At 34.0% G+C, this 26,196-nt stretch overlaps 2 protein-coding genes across 3 annotated transcripts; one reads left to right on the top strand and one right to left on the bottom strand.

The window, feature by feature from the left end:
- Window positions 1–676: 676 nt before the first annotated feature.
- On the bottom strand, window positions 677–6,855 carry LOC122600461 (phosphatidylinositol/phosphatidylcholine transfer protein SFH13-like). 2 transcript variants are annotated; one of them, XM_043773176.1, is made up of 15 exons: window positions 6,753–6,855; window positions 6,239–6,304; window positions 5,821–6,124; window positions 4,968–5,067; window positions 4,574–4,840; window positions 4,415–4,492; window positions 4,181–4,335; window positions 4,009–4,108; window positions 3,756–3,854; window positions 3,569–3,676; window positions 3,047–3,188; window positions 2,582–2,913; window positions 2,105–2,179; window positions 1,944–1,990; window positions 677–898 (listed from the first exon to the last, which is right to left on the bottom strand). In XM_043773176.1, the coding sequence occupies exons 2-14, from the start codon at window positions 6,243–6,245 to the stop codon at window positions 1,973–1,975; spliced, it is 1,785 nt and encodes a 594-aa protein (XP_043629111.1). In that variant the 5' UTR covers window positions 6,246–6,304; window positions 6,753–6,855; the 3' UTR covers window positions 677–898; window positions 1,944–1,972. The 2 variants fall into 2 exon arrangements, with proteins under 2 accessions (XP_043629111.1, XP_043629110.1); XM_043773175.1 differs by lacking the exon at window positions 677–898 and having other exon boundaries at window positions 1,742–1,990.
- A 7,740-nt stretch (window positions 6,856–14,595) lies between these two features.
- Window positions 14,596–26,189, top strand: LOC122602306 (proteasome activator subunit 4). The gene is made up of 35 exons (XM_043775006.1): window positions 14,596–14,909; window positions 16,086–16,188; window positions 16,259–16,371; window positions 16,504–16,626; window positions 16,733–16,834; window positions 16,914–17,079; window positions 17,165–17,281; window positions 17,680–17,747; window positions 17,836–17,937; window positions 18,029–18,233; window positions 18,662–18,895; window positions 18,984–19,111; window positions 19,213–19,330; window positions 19,427–19,645; window positions 19,733–19,888; window positions 19,978–20,054; window positions 20,229–20,437; window positions 20,536–20,743; window positions 20,825–20,904; window positions 21,215–21,332; window positions 21,411–21,581; window positions 21,687–21,855; window positions 21,957–22,000; window positions 22,093–22,135; window positions 22,215–22,357; window positions 22,463–22,557; window positions 22,958–23,859; window positions 24,257–24,532; window positions 24,608–24,703; window positions 24,796–24,974; window positions 25,100–25,181; window positions 25,310–25,434; window positions 25,582–25,674; window positions 25,783–25,936; window positions 26,019–26,189. Exons 1-35 carry the CDS (start codon window positions 14,749–14,751, stop codon window positions 26,058–26,060), a joined length of 5,421 nt encoding a protein of 1,806 aa, XP_043630941.1. The 5' UTR covers window positions 14,596–14,748; the 3' UTR covers window positions 26,061–26,189.
- Window positions 26,190–26,196: the final 7 nt, after the last annotated feature.

The raw sequence follows: 26,196 nt of genomic DNA, 5'->3' as shown, positions 1-26,196 counted from the left end.
GAAAAAGTTTACATAGATAAAAAAGTGTCATGTACTAGCTAGTTTCTAAATTTTGTACGTCTCATCAATTCATCATACATACCATTGCATTTATTGTTGAATTGTGTAAAAAAGAAAAAAGGAAAAAAAAAAGAAAGGAATTTAGTTCGATTCGTGATTCAAAGATATACTCAATGGTCTCAACTGAAATATTACTTACGTATTTTTATTTGTTTTTTGCAGGAATTTATTTTGTACTTTCATTGAGAAGTTTTCGTTTTGTAGGCTTCTGCGATAACGGTTGTGTGACTTGTGAGTATTTTGTTTGAATGTTGGTCATCAAGGAGAACAAACTTCGTTACAATTATCATTATGTGAAGTCACATTTCTATATGTCACTCATGTATAACAAAGTGTTTCTTTTGCATTATTATCATACTTTCATGGCTAATGGTAAAGGCATTATCTTATTTAGCAATATTACCGAAATTTAATTGAATTTATTGTACTATCATAAATTTAACAGTCTGTTAATTTAAAATTAGATATAGCTATCGAAGTGTTAATCATTATTATGTGAATGGAGTGACCCATTTCGATTTATATTGAAGTTGTCCAGTTTGCCCCATTACTAAACCCACCCATCTTGTGCATTTTGGAAATTCTAATGAAACAGTCAACCTTTCCTCAAACAATCTTCTAAACCATGTATTCACATTTCATTTCAAGAACTTTATTCAGTCAACATTACACGACCTATTGATCGTAACTCTATCTTTTTAGCAGATATAAACCACAATTAGTATAATGGAGAACAGAACAAGGGAAATGTATGGCTGCTTGCATGCCTATCACATTTGTAGCCATTTAGGCTATTCTAGTTTCTCTGGTCCATTAATTTTCAGCAAATTAAATACCTCTGCACAAAAGAACACACCATTATTTAAAGCCTGCTATTTGGAGATGTAAATGCATAGATACAAATAATGCGTGCAAATTTTTATGACTACAGGTTCTTCTTCTAAAACCTGTAAACAGGGTGTATATTTCAATATGCCGGATATCAAGTTACTGATTAGCCCCTTAACAGTTGTATTGGGATAATTCATATTGTTTATGATCAAGATTCTGACTGAAGATCTGATATCCTGGTTGCATAGTGAATTTCGAAATTGTGTGTAGTTTTGTAAGTGTATCAAAATTATCCCAATAACAATTTATGAGGCAGTTTCAACTGCCCATGGATAGGTTGGCAAACCAAAAATCAGTAAGTACACTCAATATCAACATATAAGTAATATGACATGTCACTTATAAGTAAAAGTCAATATAACCGGCTATAAGTAAAAGTCGAGATTGACACAAGGGGAGCTGCCCCAAGGACCCCTTGACCCCCGTTATACTGGTCCCAGACACACATTGGTTGTGGGAAGTGATATATTCACAACTCAAATTTGCCATCTACAACAATCGTCTGCTTCAGACAGTTGTACATTGTGCAGTAAATGCTTGTACTTATAGATGACAAATTTTTGTTTTGTGAATATATCACTTCCCATTGGTTATAGGGATGCACTCTGCACCTCTCCTGCATAAAACGTACAATGTCCAATTACACTTAAATACTAACAGTTCATATCGATCGCACACCTTAGACTTTCAGAGTCAAATGCTTTTTCAACCTCATATTTGACCATTTGAACTCGTAAGGGTTTCTATAGCATCACTTTCTATTGGATACTCCCTTCAACTATTGTCGATATAAGAAAAGTAATGAGATGTGTACAAATTTCGAGTATGGAAAGTAACTTGGTTGACATAACTTTTCAAAATAATGCTCTTCACTGACCAAATACACTGAAGAGGAAACAACTTACATTATTATTATGATGGGAAATTAAACAAAAAAAAGAAGCCAATATTGGGAGCTATTGTGCATATTCCATCACATTTGTAAGATTTACCTCTTCCTGTTTCTCCTGTACATCATAGATCAACACATCCTTCGTTGCTGCAGATAAAAGCAAATTATTCACAAATTTTGGCCAAGGAAACAAAAACCAAGATAACGACCATATCAATGCAACCATACAAAAATAATATACATATATGCAAAGTAACTTACACAAAACTTAAATTGCTGCAACCTTTCCATCAATTCCGAAATTTCAAGTTGCTTGACCATAGTAGCATGTAGTACCTATGCACAGTCAAAATCATGTCAATTTTCACCCATTTACTAAGAAATGATTCAACTTGGTTACTTTTACCTCTAATGGGTCAATTGATTATTAAAAATTATTAATAACAAAAGTAACTAAATAAAAACTGGCCAAATGGGGTCAAACTCCCTTAAAGTGAACTTCGAATGCATATAAACTAACAAATCAATTTATTCAAAATTTTAGATTATTACTGAAAAACAATCATATTTGTCGCATTAACTATTTATTAACAAAACATTAATTAACTTGGACAAAGAATGCTCTGAGACAATCCCACTTGTTTTGACCATACCAAAACGTACCTGTTTTGACAAATTACCCAACCGACCCATATTGCCACCTCTGGTTTACAATTATGCAAATTAAAAGGGGCTTACTTTCTTGGTTTTATCAAGATCAAGTTCTACAGACTTGATCCTTTCCATTGAATGTTCCAAAATCTGCTCTTTCTCTGCAGAAATTCGAGCAGGCTTCTTTTTGAGTTCTTCCAAAATCTTTTCAAGTTTTTTAATACGCTCCAAACATGGAAGGATCTGATCCATATTAGAGACCGAATCAATGGGTGCCACCGCACTAGGGCCAATTGGTAGGCTAGAAGCTAGTGTCATCAATTTTGTCGCCAAAATAACAACTGGTCTTGTTAGATATTTAAAGCCCCTCTTCACAATCTTTTCTTGAATGATGTTCAACAATTGGATACATACATCGCCTAAACAATGAATATAAGCTTAGACCAATTAGTTGACCTATTCATAGACGAGGGTAAATAAAACAGAAATGTTTATTTAATTTAAACAAATGTATTATATTATATACGCCTTCCGAAACCTGTAAAGACATACCAGAAGTTACTTCCTCATTGTCTACTAAAGAAGATCGGCTTGGAGACATTTCCAGCTGATCAGAAGTAGTAGCTCCATTAAATGGGCCAGAATCATCATCATCATCACAACTATAGTAAACGGGTGAATCAGATGCCATGGCCTGCATAAAAAGAAAACTCAATGCATGTTTGTATTTTCTTCGAATGCTCAAAAGCACGACAGCCTCTCACAAGTTGATTACTACCTTAACATATTTAGCAAAGAATGAATACATGACATAACATGACAGATTCTTAGTATTTGAAAACTAAAGTGTAAAGAGATATAGTATATAGGTAAATCCACATATATATCCATCTTACCTGAATATCATATGCATCTAACATCTAGCATATCAATATAGACATACCACTCACCAGGGAAGCCAGAAATGTGCAAGATAATTATGTGAAATCATATTCAAATATGTATACATATATGGTAATTTGCAGTAGCATACAAGTTCATGAATGTTGCGAAGGTATCAAATGAAAGGCTTACTTCGCCACTAATTGATGCAAAATCTGGAACTCTAGAACTATTTGGGCTAGCTATACAAGGGTCATCCGCATCCGATCCTGATTCAATAGCTGATCTATCGCTTCTACCCTGAAAATACAGTGCAATTGTATGGTAAGTGAGCATAGATGACATGTCAATGCTCCAAGTACTTAACTGAGACACTTGCCTTCACAGGTTGTACTTGGATAGAAGAGTCGATTTTTTGTTGATCGCTGGAAACTCTAGTGATATGCCTTGCAAATGTCGCTTCTGCATTGTTTACAAGCTGCAAAACCACAGATTATTAGAAACAAAATGTGAATAGACCATGATCATCGCTTACATCTTTCCTTATGTTACACACTACATGAGAATCTTCCTTCTAAAATGAAAGATACATTAAGAAATCTTGATTTGCATTTTACTCCATAAACACATACCTTCATAATTTCAGGGTCACTCCATGGACCTATCTTAGACCTAAGGCAGCCACCCTCAGAAGAACAAGTGCATAAACCCCCGAGGAAGTCAGGCAATTGACTAAAACAGTGATCAAGAATCAGTTTACCTTATCATTAAGTACCAAATATGAATTTAAGATTAAAAGGAAACCTTGGGTCGATTGCTTCTTGTAGTTTTTCCAAAGATTTAGGTTCCAACACATGAATTTTTGGGATTGTCTTTGCATCTAGGAACTTTACAGCAGCAGGCCACAAATATTTCTTGAAAGTTGAGCTGGCATTGACGATGAACATTTGATGTAGTGTCTACTGGTAAATTCCAAAATATATTATCGCAAACATCTTTGCTTATTAAATTTTTTTTGTACATGTAGGAGGGATTTACCTCTGGGTAGTAGTTATTGTCAACCTTTGTCACGGCTCCAAGAATATTTGCAGCAGTGGGAGTGAAATTCTTTAAACCCTGCATATTATATTACAGCTCACAATATATTAGTCTATTGTAGTGTATTATGTATTATATCAAGTAGTTTGATTTACATACCATGCCTTGCACATCCAATATTGTTGTAGTTGAACTAATATGTCTCTTAAAGGCAATTGAACAAGCCGGAAATTTTTCATTAAAAGCTCGTTCAAACTCTTGGACATGGTATTTTAGGTAGCGGTCAACGGAAGTAATTTGCATAAGTTTGCTAGGGTGTGCACTGCCGAGCCTTTCAATGTAAATGGGTCTCCCTCCCCTGTCTACTCCATGGTACCCTTGAGGATACTGCTGCAACACTTCTTCAAGCTCAGCAAATTCGTAATCCTGGAGTTCAAATTGTTATAGGCAAGCAAAAGATGACTTAATAGTGTGTATAGATTATTTTGTAATCAATTTAATTTGATACAACTTATTTATGGGGCTATAAATGCAAATGGGTTACAATTACTACCTCCAATATTGTATCTGCTCCAAACTCTTTTCGCCAATTTAGCATTTCTTCCCACATGATGATTGTTTTTTCAATGTCAAAATCCCTCGCCTTTAAGAACCTAAGTGACAAAATGGACAAGATAAATCTTCTTTAACAGCTCCCCTCTCCTCAATATGGTCAAACAAAATTTACGGGGTCATTCAAACCATGAAGACTTCTTATATATTTTCACTTATCATTCCTTTTCAGCAAACAAATTAGAATGTCCTTTTAGTCATCTTGCTAACTAAGTCCATGAACGATAAGCAGTGTTTAACACTCAAACGACCGGTTAGCTAATTTTTACAAATTCAAATAGCACAATCACATTATAACACTATTTCTTTTTGTAAAATCAGATTATCTGATCGATTATTTCATAAAACACAGTCACATTGAAAACGCAATGCCTGACTCCCTTGTTAAGTATAAATCACTTATTAGAAGGTGCATCTCTAAAAGTTCTTCCTCTTTTACAAAATTATGTCATTGTGATTTGAATTTATGCCCAAAATATCTTGTATTTCTATTTTCTGCAAGTATTCTACTTATAGTTTTTCTTTAACTAACTCATAAACTTAACACATACTTTAGCGAGCCTGCCTCCACATGATTATTTCCTTAACTAACTTTCATAAACTTTATGCATAACTTTAGTGACCCTGCACATGATTATTGCTTTCAAGAAACACTTATAAAGCGTTTTTCCCGTACGAAATGACTAATTGATATAACTTACGCTTTACTGACATTATTTCGGGTTTGTTTAGAAGAAAGATTAACATAAGAGCTCAAATATACTAATAACTTTAAACTGAAAGAAGTTACTAACCTCAACAAGAAATGATAGTCATCATGTTTAACTGGCAGTAACTCCTTATCAAGGAGCTTTTCCCTCAATTCACATACAAGTCGTTCCTCATTTTCATCATGAACATCCTCAATGGGAATGGAAGGAGCTTTGTAATGAGCTTTCCTCTTTCGCCTTTTTTTAAACGAGTGGGTGAACCTGTTAGAAGCATTCATTGCCTTCTTTTTTAACGATCCAAGTCTGGATAGCCGAATCTCATCTTCCGAACTCTCACGATCTGACTTCCTTTCTCTTGTTAAATCAATAGCCTCATTTCCTTCTAGGCCTAATATAAACAAAATTACCAATTGAATACGTCCCGCACTTAAGTACTTTCCTGATTGAAACCTTTTTACGCAGGGATCATATGTCACTTATAATAATATAACATGTAACTCACCTGACATTTTAGCCAGGTGCAGAAGGGTAGAGACTCAGCAGCAAGCTCGAGTGCAGGCGAATTCGTCTGTCAACCCAAAAACCGTTTATGAAAGATCTCCATTATGTCATAATAATCAAAAGTGGCATAACAAAATACAGCAAAACCCATGATCATAAGAACTATCTAAACTAATCAACTTTTTCTCAACATTAAGCACATAAATGTAGCAAAACAAGGCTCAAGTTAATCTACAAACTTAGCATACTTAATCTAACTCATAAATGAATCATGCTACAAAATTAATATGTAGCTCATGACAGGATCGACTATTGTTAACAATCATGCAAATTAATATAAACAGACACAAAAAGCAGTCAAATTTCAAGAAATGGACATGTGGGTATCAATCATTTCTCATCTATTCATAAATCCCATCAAAAAGAGACAATCTTTTTTCATATAACATAATAATTGTATCATTCAAATCAAAATATTTGATTCAAGAAAATGAAATGAAAAAGGATGATCATACCAGAAAGCTTATGATTGTTGAAAGATTGAAATGAATTGGCAGAAATTTGGAAATTTTCTTGAATGAATAATAGAAAGAAAGAAAGAAAATCTCCGGGAAGAAAGAAACAGGGAGAGATGCTGGAACAAATTGATAAATGTATGATATAGATATACTTATATAAATTTATTTAAATTTAAATTTATGTTGTATTGTAACAAACGAGATTACGAGTATACGGTATAATATAAGGTTTCTTGTTAATCTTCTTTTTTTATTTTGTTTCGTTACTTTCCTCTTTCTGATCAACCTTCTCAAATTTCATGTAATTACGTGTCGTACTGATACTTTTCTATTAAACCTTTCTTTTATAAGAAAGATGTAACATGCAAGATTAATATTTTACATCTTAATCTTATGCTTATCTATATCTATACTATTATATAAAGCAAACTGTCATTCCCTTTTAAGTAATTAAGAACCTGAAATAACCATATTACCTTTCTTATTTATTCACTAATTTAAACATCTTTACCTATAATACCCTTAATAAAATAAATTACAACATAGATTCTTCAATCCTTAAATAACCATATTAACCCTTACCGCCGCACATTATCGCCACAATTGCCGCAGCCACACCTTTGTCGTTACCACCATCACCGCTGCATCGTGCGGGCACCCCGTCTCGTAATTAAATAAAATGTGAATGAACAATATTACGAAATATTAAGATTGGAGTATAAGTCAAAACAATAAATTTTTTAAGCGCTATCTATTATAGTTTACATATCTAATCAAACACGTTTTAAAAAAATGCTATAACAAAGATCACTTAAAATAAATAAATAAAAGTGTTAATTAAAAATTGTTCATACCTACACCCTAGACATTTAAATATTGCCCTATTCATGTACTCGTAGTATGTTACTAACACGTTACCCTCACAATGCGATGGTGGTCGTGGTGGTGACAATGTGGTGGTAGGGCGACGATATGATGGTAGGGGCAACTGTTAATGTAATCGATGTAAATGGTTAATGAAGATATTTTAAAAGATTAATGACTGATAGTGTAATTTAATCATTAATGTTAAGGGGGTAGTATAGATGAAAATATTTTAAAGGGTGCTAAATGAAAATATTACATTTTTTTAACACTTTAAAAAATAAAGTGCTATTTTTTTTATAATATAGTATAAAAGTATAAAGTATAGATATAGAAGTAGAGATAAAAGTATCAAGTAGAACTAAATACTACATAAAGAAACGAGTTAATAATTGAAATGGTACCTAATGTTTGCGCCATATTACTGGTTTCATACCTTTCCTTTCGAATTTACGATGATCATACCCAACGTATGCAAATCTCCACTCAGACCATACTTGAGGTTAACACCGTCACGTGGCCGTTAAAAAACACCCCACGTGACTTGCACATGAGGGGTAAAGATGTAATATCGCGTTTCTAAATTACTTAAATGATACCTAACGTTTGAACGATATTGCTGGTTTCATACCTAATGTTTCTTAATTACTTAAATGGTACCTAATGTTTTGTTATTAATTTTTAATTTTTTCTTTTTGTTTTTTATTTTGAAAGGTGAATTCCGTTTTAAGTCAATGTTTTAAAAACTGGTATTGAGTCATACTGGTACTATCGGTATTACCGAAAATACCGGCCAGTACGACTATTTTTAATTTGTTTTATTTTTCTTTCATATTAATTTTTCAAAACTTCTTACAATTTAACGAAAAAGTCAAAATGCATCTAGAATCCACTCAAAAATAATACCAAATAGTTTTTTCAGAACAAAATATAAGTTTAAAGTTCACAAATAACCAAAAATAGCAATAAAGTATCATAAAAACAATTTTAAAAAAATTTCAAATTTTATTTTTCGAAAATACCGGAAATACCGCAATGGTTATACCGGAATATTCCAAGAATACCAGAAATACCGGTCAGTATTTACTGCGACACGAAGCTTAAAGCAATATTTTAAATACCGGTAAATACCTCCTGATATTTCTGGTATTCCTGGATATTTCTGGTATTACCGTTGCGGTATACCCAATATTTTCAAAAAAGAAAATTTGAACGTTTTATAAATTATTTTTATGATACTTTATTGTTATTTTTGGTTATTCGTGAACTTTAAACTTATATTTTATTATGAAAAACCTATTTGGTATAATTTTTAAGTGGATTGTAAGTGCATTTTGATTATTTTCATTAAATTGTAACAAAATTTGGAAAATTTTCATAAAAGAAAAATAAAACAAATTAAAAATAGTCGTACCGACCGGTATTTTCGGTAATACCGATAATACCAGAAAATTTTCCACACCAGTATGACTTAAAACAGTTTTTAAAACATTGGCTTAAAGCTGAATTCACCTTTCAAATAAAAAAATAAATAAAAATTAATAACTAAATATTATGTACCATTTAAGTAATTAAGAAACATTATATATGAAACCAACAATATCGTGCAAACGTTAGGTACCATTTAAGTAATTATGAAACGTGATATTACATCTTTACCCCTCACGTGTAAGTCACATGGTGATGGGGGGTTAATGACCACGTGACGGCGTTAGCCTCCAGTATGGTTCGAGTGGAGATTTGTATACGTTGGGTATGATCAGCGTAATTTCGAAAGGAAAAGTATGAAACCAGTAATATAGCGCAAACATTAGATACCATTTGAGTAATTAACTATAGAGAAACCTAATACAATGGTTACAAAGTACAGAACACTACAAAAATAAAACCACCATTGGCTTATATTAAAACATATATTTTTTGAAAAACAACCGCAAAAGCACTCACAATGTCTTTGTATTAGACTAGTCATGGACTTTTATTAGTCCCCACCACGATTAAACACCACTAGGTGTGACTCGTGGTGAACTTGTGGCATAGAGGTTTGTTGTTGCAAACATGAGTTAATCACCGAGAAATTTTTTTTCTTTTTTATTTTCTACTCACACATATATTAATAATAAAGATGATAAGTGGTTCTCATTCTAATAGTTGGTTAGTTGTGTTTGAGAGATGTTTTAAGAGGACTCATACTGCTCTTATGATTTACTTGTGGTCTGCTCGTAGTTCCCCTAACCACAAGTGCAAACCCTTAAGTGTGACTTGTGGCTCAATAATAGTTGTGCCAACTGTGGTTCCTTCCTCGAGTCTTCAAACATGTTTTTTTCTTTCCTTTCTCCCCTTACACACTTAGTTATAAATAGAGAAAGTAAATGGTTAGTAGTGCATTGAGGATATTTTATGAACATTGTTAAGCGTGGGTGGAAGGAGTGTGGGTGAAAGGTCAAAGAGTGTAAGTAAAATGGATAATAAATGACTGTAAGGTAAATGTGTTGTGTAGTAGGTCAGTTTGTCTGTCTTATTTTATTTTGGTTTGATATATTGTGAGGTATTGAGATATAATGGGGCATTAAGATGGTATAGGGGACTTTGTGGCGAAAAAAGTGAAAGGTAAATGATTAACTTGTAGTTGCCTGGGCGTCGTGAGTGCTCAAAGGGATTTGTGATCGATGGTGGTTTTTGTGTTTTAATACTGAAGAACTTCTGGTAGATATAAAAGATAAATCTGGAGAAGTTGTGATGGATGGTGGTTTTTTGATTTGTAATAGACAGAAACTAGTAATGGTTTGTGGTGAAAATGGATGATCGGAAAAAGTAAAGCAAAACCCATCTACACAAAGACAGTTTCTTAAATACTCAATTAATAAAGACTAACTATCCATGGATGTAACTATCCAAAAGTCTAAGTCCACTATGCAACTCCCAATCCACTAAAAACCCCACAAAAGACCAAACTAAAAATTGAAGTTTTAGGTTGTGAGTAAAATCTGAGTGCCTCGTCAATCCAACGATAAATCAATGGATGTATCCTTAATTTTAAAATGAAAACAAATAATAAATATAAATATAAAATGATTTTTACACTTCAAAAAAGATCATTAAGTTAAAGAACTAATCACGTAAAAGTTTACTTTCTTCCAATCAAAACACACATAAATCAATGTATGTAGATAAATAAATAAATAATGAGAAAAAGAAAAAAAAAATAGAGAATAAGTAAATAAAAGGATTAATATTAAAAACCCGCCCCATTATTATATTATATTTTTATTAAATATAAATAAATTTAGTTTTAATATTATGAATTAATTTCATTAGGCACCCCTGTAGTTGTCGTGATTATCAATTTGCACCTTATGTTTTTTTTTGTATCATTAGGTGCCCTTAAGATTGATCTTAATTACGCTACCTGCCTTTTTGACTAATGAACGTTAGTCTTTATCCTTTATAGCCCCCATGTGTATTGCACACGAGGGTATTTTCATACTTTACGTTCCAACTACCCTTTGTCACTCCCATAGTCCCATTTTTCTTTTTCTCTCTCCTCAACCAACTTAAGTACCTTTTTTTTTAATTAACTTTTATTCAAAAAAACGACACTAACCACACACAATAGTGGGGTGGTTCGGATATTTACAACTTATGTACAAACATCGAACTTATTCCAGTCTTCTAGAGTAATATTACAATTCCTAGATCTATGTTTGAACCATAGAAAACTAATCGCCTTAATCTCTTGGAAAACCTTTATGGCACAAGTCTTCTTTTTGCTTTCATCTTTCTCCACAATCCACCATCATCCTCATAATTCAAACAAAACCAATAAACAATCCATAAAACAAATCTCTTGAGTTCTAATCCTAATCCTGTTCACATATGACATAACAGTCGGTCTAGAAAAAGAAATATCATAACATAATCATCAACATACTAATAATTATAAATTTCATAGATCATCAGTTATCAACATCAATACGTTATACACACACACATGTCTCTGTCTGTAAGTTTATATATCCATAAAACGCCAACCTGTAAATGATATCCCAACACCTAAAATCACATCAAGATTTAAAATCCACACAAATATAACAACATATTGGTAAACAAAACCTGGAATTTAATGACAAATAGATCTTAAACTTCATAAAGCATTACAACCACAAAAACCAATTAACTAAAATCGGTCCAACAACAAAACAAAGAAATGAATTAAGGGAAACGAATAAACTATATGAAATGTGGATTGGAGATGCATGCGGGTCCCTAAAACCTAAGAAATAAAATGGGAAAGAGTCAAGATGTGTTTGCGTGAACGTTCTTTCCCCACCCAGCAGAACATGGAAATCCATTTAAATGAGAATTATTTCATCATCACCATCATCAATAGCAACATCAATATCATCATCGCTTTAAAACTTAAATTACAATTAAGATATTTATTCAATTGGTTTTGTTATTGCTTTTAGAATTGGAATTTTTTGGATTTAGTGATTAACTTTGGATTTCAATGAAAAGGGAGTGAGCGAAGGAGGCGGTTGGACTCAATTAAGTTGACCTGAAAAAGTTATATAAGTGCTACTATAGATGTGTTGATTATATATATATATATATAGGGTAACACTCCGGTGAGAACACTCTTAAAATAAGAACGGTGAGAACACCTTAAAAACATCATTTTGATGCATTAAAAGTCCATAAAACTAACATATTGCATAACTAATTATTATTATTTAAGTGTTTAACAACACATCCATCCGTCAAAATCGAAATAATCATGTTTTTTGTTTTGTGCATCCATCTTGGATGCATATTCATCAAAATGATGCATCCAACAAAAAACGTGATTTTTTCGATTTTGATGAATCAATGTTTTGTTAAACACTTAAATAATGATAATTAGTTATGCACTATGTCAGTTTTATGGACTTTTAATGCATCAAAATGATGATTTTAAGGTGTTCTCACCGTTCTTATTTTAAAAATGTTCTTATTTGATTGTCCATATATATATATATATATAGGGGTGAGTTATTTTGAGAACTCCTAAAAAAAAGAACTCAAGAACCAATCTGGACCACACATTCTTTCCCTCTTTCTCTCTCTTCATTTAAATAATAAAATTCACCCAAATCATTTAAAATGTTCTAACTCACAAACCGTAAATCATTAGACGAAACAAAAAGCATGGGTAGTCTTAAAATTTCGTCCTCTTTCATTAGAGATCCAATTCGGTATACTTTTGACGACTTTTTAATTTTTGTTTTTTTTTGTAGTTACACATAACTTACACATGGGTAGGTTGAACTTACACATGTGTAGGTTGAACTTACACATGTGTAGGTTGAACAAAAATTATGATTCTCAACGGGCTTCGCCCTTAAGAATATTCATAAACCAAAGCTAGTGGGGGTGATAGGTCATAGAGGGTGATAGGTCATAGGGTGATAGGTCATAGAGGGTGATAGGTCATAGGGGGTGACCAGTGCGGGGTGATCTACCTAACGGGCTCCTCCCTTAGCCGATATGGCTCCGCCATGGACTGACGGGCTCCATCCTTGGCCACCATGGCTCTGCCATAGATTGATGGGCTCCGCCCTTGACCTTCATTGTTGTGTACATATGTTCATTTACTAATTTACATGTGAAAACAATGATCCTACACATGTGTAGGATGAACCTACACATGTGTAGGATGAACGTGATGGGAAAAAAAATGAAAATTAAAAAGTCGTCAAAATTATATCGAATTGGATCTCTAATGAAAGAGGATGAAATTATAAGACTACCCATGTTTTTTGTTTCGTCTAACGATTTACGGTTTGTGAGATAAAACATTTTAAATGATTTGGGTGAATTTTCTTATTTAATGGAGGAGAGAGAAAATATAAGAAAATGAGTGGTCCAGATTGGTTCCTGAGTTCTTTTTTTTAGGAGTTCTCAAAATAACTTTCCTCTATATATATATATATATATATATATATATGTTAATTGATCTTAGTTTGTAGCTTTTGAGATAATAATATTTGCAATCAATTTTATAGATATATGGGTTTTAGGATGATTGTTATTTGATAGAAGATGAGAAATGTGAATGAAAATAAATGGAGAAAAAGATGGTGATTTTTAGATGTAAAATTATGAAATTATCCTCATGTGCAATACAAATGTTTTTTTTTTCTTTTTTGAACTGCAAATTTCATTAGAAAATACTCGTTAGTTAGAAGCTAGCCGAGCCAAGAACCATACAGATACACTTTAATACACATGGGTTTTAACAAAGAAAGACTAACGTTTGTTAGTCAAAAGGGCAAGTAGCGTAATTAACATCAATCATACGGGCACCTAATGATACAAAAAAAAGTACAGGGTGCAAACTGATAATTATGACAACCACAAAGACACCTAATGAAATTAAGTTTTAAGCAATGTTTTAAAAACCGTTATTTTAGTTATACCGGCGTGAAAAAATTTTCCGGTATTACCGGCCGATACGACTATTTTTAATTTATTATATTTTTTGTGTAAAAATCCTACAAAACTTGTTACAATTTAACAAAAATAGTCAAAATGCAATTATAATTTACTCAAAAACAATACCAACTATGTATTTCATAACAAAATATAGGTTTTAAAGTTCACAAATAACAAAAAATAACATTAAAGTATCATAAAAATAATTTTTTAAAAAAATCAAAATTTATTTTTTGAAATTACCGGAAATACCGGTATGGTAATACCGGAAAATACCGGCCGATATTGAATAGTGAAAATACCAGAAAAATACCGAACTTAAAATACCGACGTGATCTCTGATACCGGTAATACGGGCCGGTATTTACCGGTATTTAAAAGATTGGTTTTAAGGGAACTTAACAACAAGTCAACAACTAACAAGATCGTAATTGTCTTGTTGTGTTGCCAATTGCAATTTGCTTATATAATAAATCTAACAACTTTTTTCTTTCTTCACCGCCGACTTGTATTACCGGTCACCATTTTCCTTCCACATTAAATTTTCAATCTCTGTCTTGCCCACAAAGAAACCTATACATACATATATACCTCACTCTCTATATCTATATATACACACACTGATACACACATATCACACACCCACCTGTTAAAAATGCATCGTTATAACGCCTGGTTACCACCTCCGGTCGCCGAAGCCACCAAGAAAGAGAAAGATTCATTCGCCGGCGTTGTCGTTTCCGTCAAAGATTCTTATTTTTCCGATGACCCAGATTCTGTTTACTCCACTCTCAAATGGATTTCAGTCATTGACTTGTAAAGCTTCTACCTTTTCTTCCTTTTCTTATATATATATATGTGTGTGTGTGTGTGTGTAATATGTATGTATTTGTTTTCCTTGTTTGTTTAAGTTAATTATTAGTGTTTATACTTAATTTTGCTGTCAATTAGAAGAATTTTTTTATCATCATAAGATATTGATAACTGACCCATTACCAGATACATTTGATTAGCCTTAATACTTAAAATTACTCTCATTTATGAGAAATTTTGAACATAAGAACAAAACGGATAACCGACCCATTATTGGAATCTCACTGGCCAACATGATAGATGGTAAATCGCGTAACTTTACACTAGCAAAACCCATGATTAATTCATATGGTAGTTTGTTAGCTTTATGGTAATTGGAATAACTGAACCACATAAAAGCATACTGTAAGTGTAAAAGTATGCCTAAAAATCTTTTTGTTCTTAAAGTCAGTTACTTTAATGGATCATTTTGTTTATTCATTATTTAAGTTTTGGTTTTAGGCTTTTAAGAAGTTTTATAATGGTAGGAAAAGTAGTGTAAGTGCAACTAGTTTATAATTTGGTACAAGTTTTATAGGAGTGATTCCGTTATCGAGTAAAGGTGTTATTTATACTGATTGAATATCCATTGCTATTGTTTTGTGATATAACTTTGTGGATGGAATCAACCTTTTTAGACAACAGAATGTTAGTTATTATTAAACAAGTGCAAATGCTGCTACCATTTTGTATTAAAAATTTGTTACAAATTAAGTAGACATATGCCTAAACCTTGATGTGTTCTTTAGATATTACTACTTTAAAAGATCATTTTATTTACGTACTTTTTTTGAACATCAAAAACTCACACACTGAAACACACACCTATTATACTTTTGTTTATACTATGGGACTTGAATCCAAAGCCTATTGGTTGTTGGGCCACCCTGATACCGCTAGGCAAAAAGTTTGTATTTTTTTCCCCCTGTTTTGTAGTATTAGTTATAAAGTGTTGCTAACACTAAATATGTTACGAGATACCAGAGGTTTTGTTGTTGAATAAAGGCGTTCTTTTTTTGGTTATTATATTGAGGAATATCCTTTGAAATTATTGTGGGGATGTTTTCTTGTCATAAACTTGGATGGCATCAGCTTTTTCAAACGGGAAGATTTTTATTGTTATTTATGTTTTCCGTGCAGGTTTATAAAGGCGAAAAGTGAAGTATCGATGGAAGATGTTTCTGATCTTGTAGAATTTGGCCTAACTGTGTTTAATGCATCACAAGACAAGCTTTATGCCCAGGTATATTTTTGTCAATAAAAAATGCCCTTTATAGACAGTGGTATTCAAGTTGGAATTGCTATTTGGTCAGGTGAGATGGGGAAATGTTCTTGTACACCTGCTGAATAAATTTCGCAAAAAGTTGTCTTTGAAAGTTGACTGGCGCCCTTTCTATGATAGTATGATTCAAACCCACTTTACAAGGTACATCTGTTGACGAGTTACAGAAGATATAATATTATATTATTCAAACACACTTTACCAATGTGTATAATTATAATGATATGATGTTTTATTTTTTCTGAATGGCGATTTTTCAATCATATAATGCTACAGGAATTCAGGACCAGAGGGATGGAGGATAAGACAACGACATTTCGAGACGCTTACTTCCCTTGTTCGTTCTTGTAGAAGGTTCTTCCCACCAGGTTCTGCCCGTGAGATATGGTCTGAGTTTAGGTAATGTCTTGAATCTCATAATAAGTGCTGTAGTTTGATAGGATCATATTCTGTGTTGGCTTAACAATTTTAAAATCCTAAGTTTTTGAGTGAAACCGATTTGCAGTTCTTTGCTCGAAAATCCATGGCATAATTCAGCTTTCGAAGGTTCTGGATTTGTAAGACTCTTCCTGCCTACAAACTTGGATAATGAGGACTTCTATTCACGGTAATATCTTTGATGCTTATTATGTTATTCTCTTCATTAGTCAGTGAAGCAAAAATTTTCATCTTTTCTGTCATGCCAGTGAGTGGATTGCTGCATGTATTCTTCAATGGGATTCTATACCAAATTGCCAGTTCTGGAACAGCCAATGGGCTGCTATCATGGCTCGTGTTATCAAAAATTACAAATCCAAGGACTGGGAGGATCTTTTACCTGAGATATTCAGTCGATTTATGAATATGTTTGAGGTACTTCCAACAGATAATAAAGATAATATAGTAATGTTTCTACAACAGTGTATACCCCAATAATAATATAATATTATCTGTGCAGGTACCAGTAGCAAGTGGGAGTGGATCATACCCATTTTCTATGGATGTCCCTAGAAATACGAGATTTCTGTTTTCCAATAGATCGCAAACTCCGTCTAAAGCCATTGCAAAGTCGATTGTAAGATCAAGCATAAAACTCTGTTTACTTATTCTAGAGGTCTGAAGATGTGGGGGGTTGAACGTGTTACTGTGTTAGGTTACAGGTCATTTTGTTTTATAACCTGGTAGGTCAGGTTGAGAGGCAAACACTATGTAGTCCATATGCTAATGTTTTTAACAATAGATAATGTTTTAAATATGATTAGGAAACAAAATTATACAATACTTATCTAAACCTTGATCAAGACCAGTAAGGAAGTTGTATACACTAGACTGAACTTTTGTTCCATTTTGTTCCCCTTTCAGCTACGTATTTACCTTTTAGTGATAAACAACCCAACCCTTCTATAAGCAGATGGATAAAATTTACCCCCCTCTAACTGATTAATCTTCTCTTTAATGTTTTTGCTGCTGCAGGTATATCTGTTAAGACCTGGTAGCTTGACTCAACAACACTTTGAGAAATTGGTCAACCTCTTAGAGCAGTTTGTTTTCTAGATTTTTTTAACTTATTTTAACAATGACATATGTGGTTATTATGTCAGTATTTTCATGATTGTGTACTTCTTGCAGGTATTACCATCCCTCTAATGGTGGTCGTTGGACATACTCTCTAGAGAGGTTTTTGTTTCACTTGGTTTATACATTCCAGAAACGTTTACAATGCGAGAAAGAGTAAACAATTTTATCCACTTTTGTGATTCTTTCTTTAAATTTTACTAATATTTATAGTTATAGTATCTTATGTAAGAAATTGTTGATTCAGGAGTGAACAGATTGAATTTTGTCTAGGACCATCTGAAAGGGAGTCTTTCGTGAGAACTGTCCTGAAGTTAATCGATCGTGGTCAATACAGCAAAAATGAAAATCTTTCAGAAACAGTAGCTGCTGCAACGTCTATCTTGTCTTATGTGGAGCCCTCATTGGTTCTTCCCTTTTTGGTGTCTCGTTTTCATATGGCATTAGAAACGGTTAGTGACATATCAGATCTGCATCTTAGGCAGAGGTTGCAAAATGGATGGGTTGGGAAACATGTCAAAGTGGATACTTTCTTATTACAGGTCCAAATGGGCCAATTCAGGACCCCGCGAACACATAGTGTCCATATATTCAGAATTTTGCAAATAAGTTGATTAAAATATTAAATAAGATTATAATAGTAATCGAAATTGTTTTAATATCCAATTTAGGTTGTTTTAAGTATTTGAGAACACTTGCGGGTGACTCTTGACCTGAATGACCCCAGTCGACCCGTTTCCTTTTTAGTTCAGTTTTAAGTTGTGGCCATTGGAAGTGGGACCCAATTATATGCAAACAGGTGGAAATTGCCACCACTAATCTAGGTTTCCGTATCTAGTTTTTCATATCTTGTGATGACTATTAACTTTTATGTGTTCAGATGACAGCAACCCATCAGTTAAAGACAGCCGTCACATCAGTGGCGTTTTCTGGACGATCACTATTTTTCATGTCATTATCTGCTTCAGCAATGGAAATAGATGATGCTAATGATGCTGATATGTTTCGTGATCTTCTGATGATATCACTAACCAATGCCTTGCTTGGGATGGATGCCAATGATCCCCCCAAAACCTTAGCAACTATGCAACTAATTGGCTCCATATTCTCTAATGTAACTACAAATATCAATGTGTTTGGTCAAAAGCTGTACCAATTTATTTATAAGAGTATCTTGCATCTAATTTGATTCTCAATTGCAGATGGCAACATTGGATGATGATATGGACAATTTGTCATTCATGCCTGCAGAGCAGTTCTCAGAATGGCTTGATGAGTTCTTATGCCGCCTTTTTTCTTTATTACAACACCTGGAACCTAGTAGCGTTTTGTAAGCTCTTTTATATTGGCTTGTTTTCATGTTTATCTCTAATTTAAAAACCTTATGGTGAATGCCCATTCTTGGTAACTGATAATCATGATTTGCTGCAGAAATGAAGATGTTCATTCACCTGCAACATCCGGAACATTTCTTGTCGAAGATGGTCCTCAGTATTTTTGCATGTTGGAAATATTATTCGGGAGGCTTTCAAAATCCCTGTACAACCAGGTTCATACTTAATCTCATGAAACCAAATCATCGCATCATTTGGATCTAGCATGTTCAAGATTACGAGATCTTATATATATATATTATATTGGACAGGCTATCAAAAAGGTATCCAAGTTTTTGAAAACGAATATTCTACCTGGAGCTATATCTGAAGTCGGGCTGCTTTGTTGTGCCTGCATCCATTCAAATCCTGAGCTGGCTGTTGATCAACTCGTTGAACCTCTTTTATCTTCTGTTATATCATCTTTGAAAGGAGTTCCCCTCACGGGATTTGGGGGAAGTGGAAATTTCACTGGCCAGTCTTCAGATAAGGTTTATATGTCGAAATTCTTTTGGTAATTTATTCATAATTTCAATGTTTGTTATTCCTCTTGTGCTAATATAAGTATATATGTTTAGGCACGAGCCACACTTTCTCCAGCCCTTGAAACATCAATTGATTACCAGTTGAAGGTGTTGTCAATTGGAATCAGTTATGGAGGTCCTTCACTTCTTCATTACAAGGATCAATTTAAGGAAGCAATACATTTTGCCTTCGAATCCCCATCGTGGAAGGTTTTTAAAATTCTTTCCATTGTATCGACAGTTGAGCTTGTGTTTTTAATTGCACCAACTAATTTGATGCAAACTTTATAATTTGACAGGTTAACATAGCTGGTGATCAGATCCTGCGGGCCCTACTTGGAAGTCTGATTCTCTATTATCCCGTTGATCAGTACAAGTAAGTTTCTTGTGGTGGTTGCACGATAATAGTCACAATGAAGAGAACAATGATAATAATATGAAAGTTCTTAATGATTCTAAGTTTGTAGTAATATTTAAGTTCTACCATAAGGATTTCTGTTATAATTTGAATGTGTCAACGACAAGGCCATTATGCTATTTGACTTCGCAGGTCGGTTTCGCACCATCCTTCTCTGACCTCACTGGAGGAATGGATAAGTAATAAGGATTTTTCGAAAGATGAAGCCTTTACCGGCCCCAAGTGGCATATCCCTAGTGCTGAAGAAATACAATTTGCCAATGAACTCTTAAATCTGCATCTGGAATCAGCTTTAGATGAGCTTTTGAAAATATGCCGAGATAACATTCACTCTGATCCAGGTATACCCGGAATTCATTGCCGTGGAAGTTTCTGAATATTTATTAAATTTACAACAGATGATTTCAACTTTATGACTTCCTGTTTGTATATCTCACAGGAAATGAAAAAGACCACTTGAAAGTGACACTTTTGCGGATCGACTCTTCATTACAAGGCGTTCTGTCATGTTTGCCTGATTTTGTTCCATCTTTTAAAAACGGAAATGTTGAGAATCCGCCTTTCTTAATTGCTGGAGCCACGGGGTCTAGTGTTGGTGGTACTGGATTGCGTGAAAAAGCTGCTAATATCATCCATGTAGCCTCCAAGTATATTATCTGCTTTTCTATTTACGTGTTTTTTTTCTTACTGTCGCAGTATCCATAATTATCTATTGGCGTGTATTGCAGATACTTGCTTGAGAAAAAATCAGATGACAGCATTCTTTTGCTTCTTCTCATCCGTATTATTGAGGCTTTGGGGAATTATGGTAATGCTCTGCAACCATATAATTTTCATTTGAGGCAAATATCGTCAGGATTGTTGTATCTTTTGATGGTCCAGATATGTAAAATAATAAATTGTTTAAAAGAGAACAGGTCAAATGGGTTGAAAGACACCCCGAGTGTATATTTGTCCAAAACAAGTTAGCAATTTTGGACAAGAACGCTTTGGGGTCTACTACCTGACACTTTCAAAATGTCACTGTTTTGACCATTTACCCAACCTGCCCATCTTGCCACCTCTAATTTTCAGCATTTGTTTTTCAGTACTTGTTTCTTGACTTAGTTGAGGTACAGGTAGTTCTGAATATGAAGAGTGGACTAACCATAGGCAGGCATGGAAATTGGAATCTGTGGCCATAATAGAGCCTCCAGTTAACTTTATTGTACCGTCACATTCCAATGGGAAGAAAAGGTATTAACATTCCCATTCGATCCTTATTAATGACTATTTTTAATAAATTTTTAATTTTAAGTTATTCTTGCAATATAGGCCACGATGGGCTCTCATTGATAAAGCATACATGCACAATACATGGAGAACATCACAATTATCATACCATTTGTTTCGTACAAGTAAAAATGTATCTCCTTCAGAAAATGTGAATGTGTTGATGGATGATCTTCTTAATTTATGTGTGCATAGCTATGATACTGTTCGCACGTGAGTTCTTTTCTATATACCTAATAACAATGAACAAATTTTTTTTCCACTTGGTGTATAGTTAGTTTATAATTATATTTTTGTATCATTTTATGAATTTTCCAGTCTTGCTGGGAGATCACTTGTGAAATTGATTAAACGTTGGCCATCTCTGATTGCCAAGTGTGTGCTTACTCTTACTGAAAACCTGCGAAGTGCCTCCTCACCAGAATATAAAGTTTTAGGTTCTTGTGCTGTGCTTGGAACTCAAACTGTTCTCAAGCATCTTACATTGGTATATGAGAATTTTCATTTTATATGAGTATTGCAAGGATTTAATTATTATTGTCTTCCATTTACTTTTCTGACAATCTTACTTGAATTCTTCAATTACAGGATCCAAAATCTTTCTCATCATTCCTTCTTGGAATTCTTTTGAGGCAAGTGTATACTGTATATATCATCATTCAAGCCATAATTGTTGAATCTAGTGTTCATGTGACATTATCTCTTCTTTTGTTGTTTCTTGCAGTTCTCATCATGAATCCTTGAAATCCCAGAAAGCCCTCAATGAGGTACTTGTAAAAAGATGATGCTATAACTTACTTTTTTGTATTGTAATTACTAATCCTATGCCATTGATTCGTCCATCAGCTTTTTGTCAAATACAACATCTATTTTGCTGGGATCTCTAGAAACATTTTGCGTAAATCTGAGGATCATTCTGGGACAGACTTTGCAGCTTTGGTTTCTGAGATCAGCTCTATGGGTTTTGAGTCTACTAATTTGCATTGGAGGTAAACCTTCCAGCTGAAATCTCATAACATATGTATAAACACACACATACGTTTGCTGTCCAGTCACCGAAGCTTGTACTGAGTTTGTATAATTGTTTCACGCAGGTATAACTTGATGGCCAACAGGGTTCTACTGTTGCTGGCTATGTCATCTAGAAATGAGTCCAATTTGGCATCAAAGATTCTCAGTGAAACCGCTGGTTAGTTTTTCTGGTCCATGTTTATAAATACTGAATTAGTTTGGCTTGTGTTTGGCACCCCAAAATTTTGAAGGTGGCATTTTTGACATACCTACTTATGGATTTGTCGCTAAAATGTCAAGGAAAAATAGTTAAAATGGAAGTCGAAAGTGTCCAAAGTGGGTTGAAAAGTGTTCACGGTGTATATGTAAAGGCTTAAAACGTCCTAAATTGGTTCATTTAAAAAAAAAAAAAGAGATTAGTATGGATATTATATATTTTCTTTATAGTCGTGGCATATCTCTTACAAAAAGTCTGAGAGTTTGGATGAGCACCATACAAATTTCTAATGCATCCTGCGTTGCAAGTGTATAGCTTATGACATGAAAAAGATATGAATTTGATTGTTATGACTTTTCAGGTCATTTTCTAAAGAATTTAAAAAGTCAACTTCCACAGACAAGGATACTAGCAATCTCGGCTCTGAATATGTTACTGAAAGAATCACCTTATAGACTCTCAGCCGAGGAACAATCTGTTGCTACAGGGAGTTCACATGAGAATGCCAAGTCCTCACTTGAAGGGACATTAAGTAATATATTTCAAGAAGAAGGGTTCTTTAGCGACACTTTCGACAGCCTATCAAATGTCCACATCATAAGTGACACTGATAACTCGTCTTCTAGAGGCGGCCATGGGAATTCATCATTTCAAAGTTTAGCAGATAAATCCATCACCCGCTTCTACTTTGACTTTTCATCTTCATGGCCCCGTACACCTACATGGATATCTTTATTTGGAACCGATACTTTTTATTCAAGTTTTGCTCGCATATTCAAACGTTTAGTTCAAGAATGTGGTGTTGCGGTAGTACTGTCACTAAAGGGTGCACTAGAGGAGTTCGCTAATGCTAAAGAACGGTCTAAACAGTGTGTTGCAGCCGAGGCTTTTGCGGGTTTGCTGCATGCTGATGTTTTTGGGCTTGAGGAAGCTTGGGATAGTTGGATGATGGCCCTATTGCAGAATATCCTTCTTGCACCATCAGTTGAATCGGTTCCTGAATGGGCTGGTTGTATACGGTATGCAGTTACGGGTAAGGGTAAATATGGTACAAGAGTGCCACTTCTAAGGCAAAGGATATTCGATTGTTTGATCGAACCGTTACCTCAGACAGTAACCACCACTGTAGTTGCCAAGCGTTACTCTTTCCTTTCTGCTGCTTTGATAGAAGTATCTCCCCTGAGGATGCCTTTATCCGAAATTCAGCTCCATTATAAACTACTAGAGGAGTTGCTTGATAAAATGAGCCATCCCACTGCTCATGTAAGTATATTTTAGCAAAATATTTTGTTGTGTAACTTAGGCTTCGCTTTAGTATTGTCACATCGATCTATAATACTAGAGCCTAGAGGTGTCATTGTTCAACCATTAACTTATGAATGGGTCAGCCTGGGTTAGCCAACAAGGAAATAGTTAAAATGGGTTGAAAGTTGCCCAAGGCTGTTGTTGGTGCATAGAGCCTCTTAAAGCGTTATATTCTGAGTAGTTTATTGTTGTGATAACATATCTTCCTTAACACATTATTAATTTGACTCGATTGAGGTTGTTATGCAACCCCCACCTTCTCTATTTGCTACCTCTAGTTTTTCAGGCTCACATCTGAAATTGCAACTATATATAGCCTTGTATTTGCACTTAATTGTCAGCTATATGTCAACAGGTTAGGGAAGCCATTGCTATTGCACTTTCTGTGTTGTGCTCTAATATCCGATTGCATGAATCCGTTAACAAAGATTCTTCACCTGAGAATGGCAAGAATTTAGTAAATGGAAAACATGGTGATGGTTGGAATCAGTATTTACAAGAACGAGCGTCCGAACTCGTGGTTTCAATTCAAAACGCCAATCCTTCAGACAATTCTGAGAGTTTAGCAGAGACAAACACTGTTTCTGGGTCAGATAGTAACTCAACAGACGATGTTCAATGGATGGAAACGGTATTTTTTGGGGGCTTGTGTTCTGTATTCTGTTATCTTTTTAATGTCTTAATATTTGTATTCTTTTGTGTGTAGTTGTTTCATTTTATCATTTCGTTGATGAAGTCTGGGAGATCTGCCTTCCTGCTGGATGTTCTTGTGGGGTTCCTTTACCCGGTGATCTCTTTACAGGTGTTCAAATTATATATAACAATAATAAGATAAACAAACAAGTAATATTAGTTGTCGGGGATTATTTATTGATTATTTTTGTTGCATTGAAGGAAACATCAAATAAAGATTTGTCAACATTGGCGAAGGCAGCTTTTGAGTTGTTAAAATGGAGAATATTTCCGGCAGCTCATCTCCGAAAGGCGGTAGCCATACTTTTATCTTCAGCAGAAGACCCTAACTGGCGGACCAGATCTGCAACTCTGACTTTTCTGCGCAGCTTTATGTACAGGTATGGCGGTTCTTTTCTTCCTATATTATTTGTCATATTATTCATAAATATGTCTCGACCTACTTTTCTGCTATATATATACTTCATGAACTTACTCTATCATTCTCATTCATCAAATTTCACAGGCACACCTTCATACTTTCAAATGATGAAAAGCAGAAGATCTGGAAAACAGTTGAGATATTACTTACAGATAACCAAGTGGAGGCAAGTTTCTTCTGTTCCACTCAGAGTTGAATTAATCATGAAGTCCAACATTGTTGTTTTCATAAAATCATCAGATCAGTTTACATTCTTTTTTACGTGATTATTTTTATTTTTGATCTGTGCTACAGGTAAGGGAGCATGCAGCGGCAGTTTTAGCTGGCCTAATGAAGGGTGAGGATGGAGAACTATCAAAAGACTTCCGTGAAAGGGCTTATAGCGAGGCGATAAAGCTTCAAAAGAGAAGAAAACAGAGGTCTTTTGACCGATTTTAAGAATGTTCTATTTATTATTTTCTTCAGATCATCATCAAGTTCCCATACATACTCTGTGATGCAAATTTTTATCATTGATCTGTTCATTGTTTATAGTTCTGAGGCTTTTATGTCATTGCAAATTGCAGAAACTCAAGTGCAGGTCCTTCCGTTGCTTCCATACATGGTTGTGTTCTTTCTCTGGCTGCTTGCGTGTTGTCTGTTCCTTATGATATGCCCAGGTACCCTCTGATGGAAAATAATTGCCAAAGTTTTTGCCTTCTGGGTAACATATTTATATAATATAAGGCGACTCTAAGTTTTTTGGATTTCATTTATTTTTGTTTTAGATGGTTGCCTGAGCATGCTACCTTATTGGCCCGCTTTGTTGGGGAACCATCACCTATCAAGTCCACTGTCACAAAAGCAGTTGCAGAATTTCGCCGCACCCATGCAGATACTTGGAGTGTTCAGAAAGATTCATTCACAGAAGAACAGCTTGAGGTAACTTCTATGAACTTTTTCAAATAGGGAGCTTTTCTAGTAAAGTATTATTCTTCTAAAGTTCTGGTTAATATACTTGCAGGTGTTGGCGGATACATCGTCTTCATCATCTTATTTTGCTTAATTTATATCGTGAGAACAATTAGAAGATTACAAGCAAGTAAAATTTGATAGTAGTCCGATAGAATCTGTATCTATTCTGGATAAATAGACTATATCAATATTTCTTAATGGCATATATTTTCTAAAATAAGTGGTCC

Source organism: Erigeron canadensis, chromosome 5 (assembly GCF_010389155.1).
Source record: "Erigeron canadensis isolate Cc75 chromosome 5, C_canadensis_v1, whole genome shotgun sequence".
NCBI lineage: Eukaryota > Viridiplantae > Streptophyta > Magnoliopsida > Asterales > Asteraceae > Erigeron > Erigeron canadensis.
Note: the sequence above shows the minus strand (reverse complement) of the source record. Positions and strands in the feature narration are given on the sequence as shown.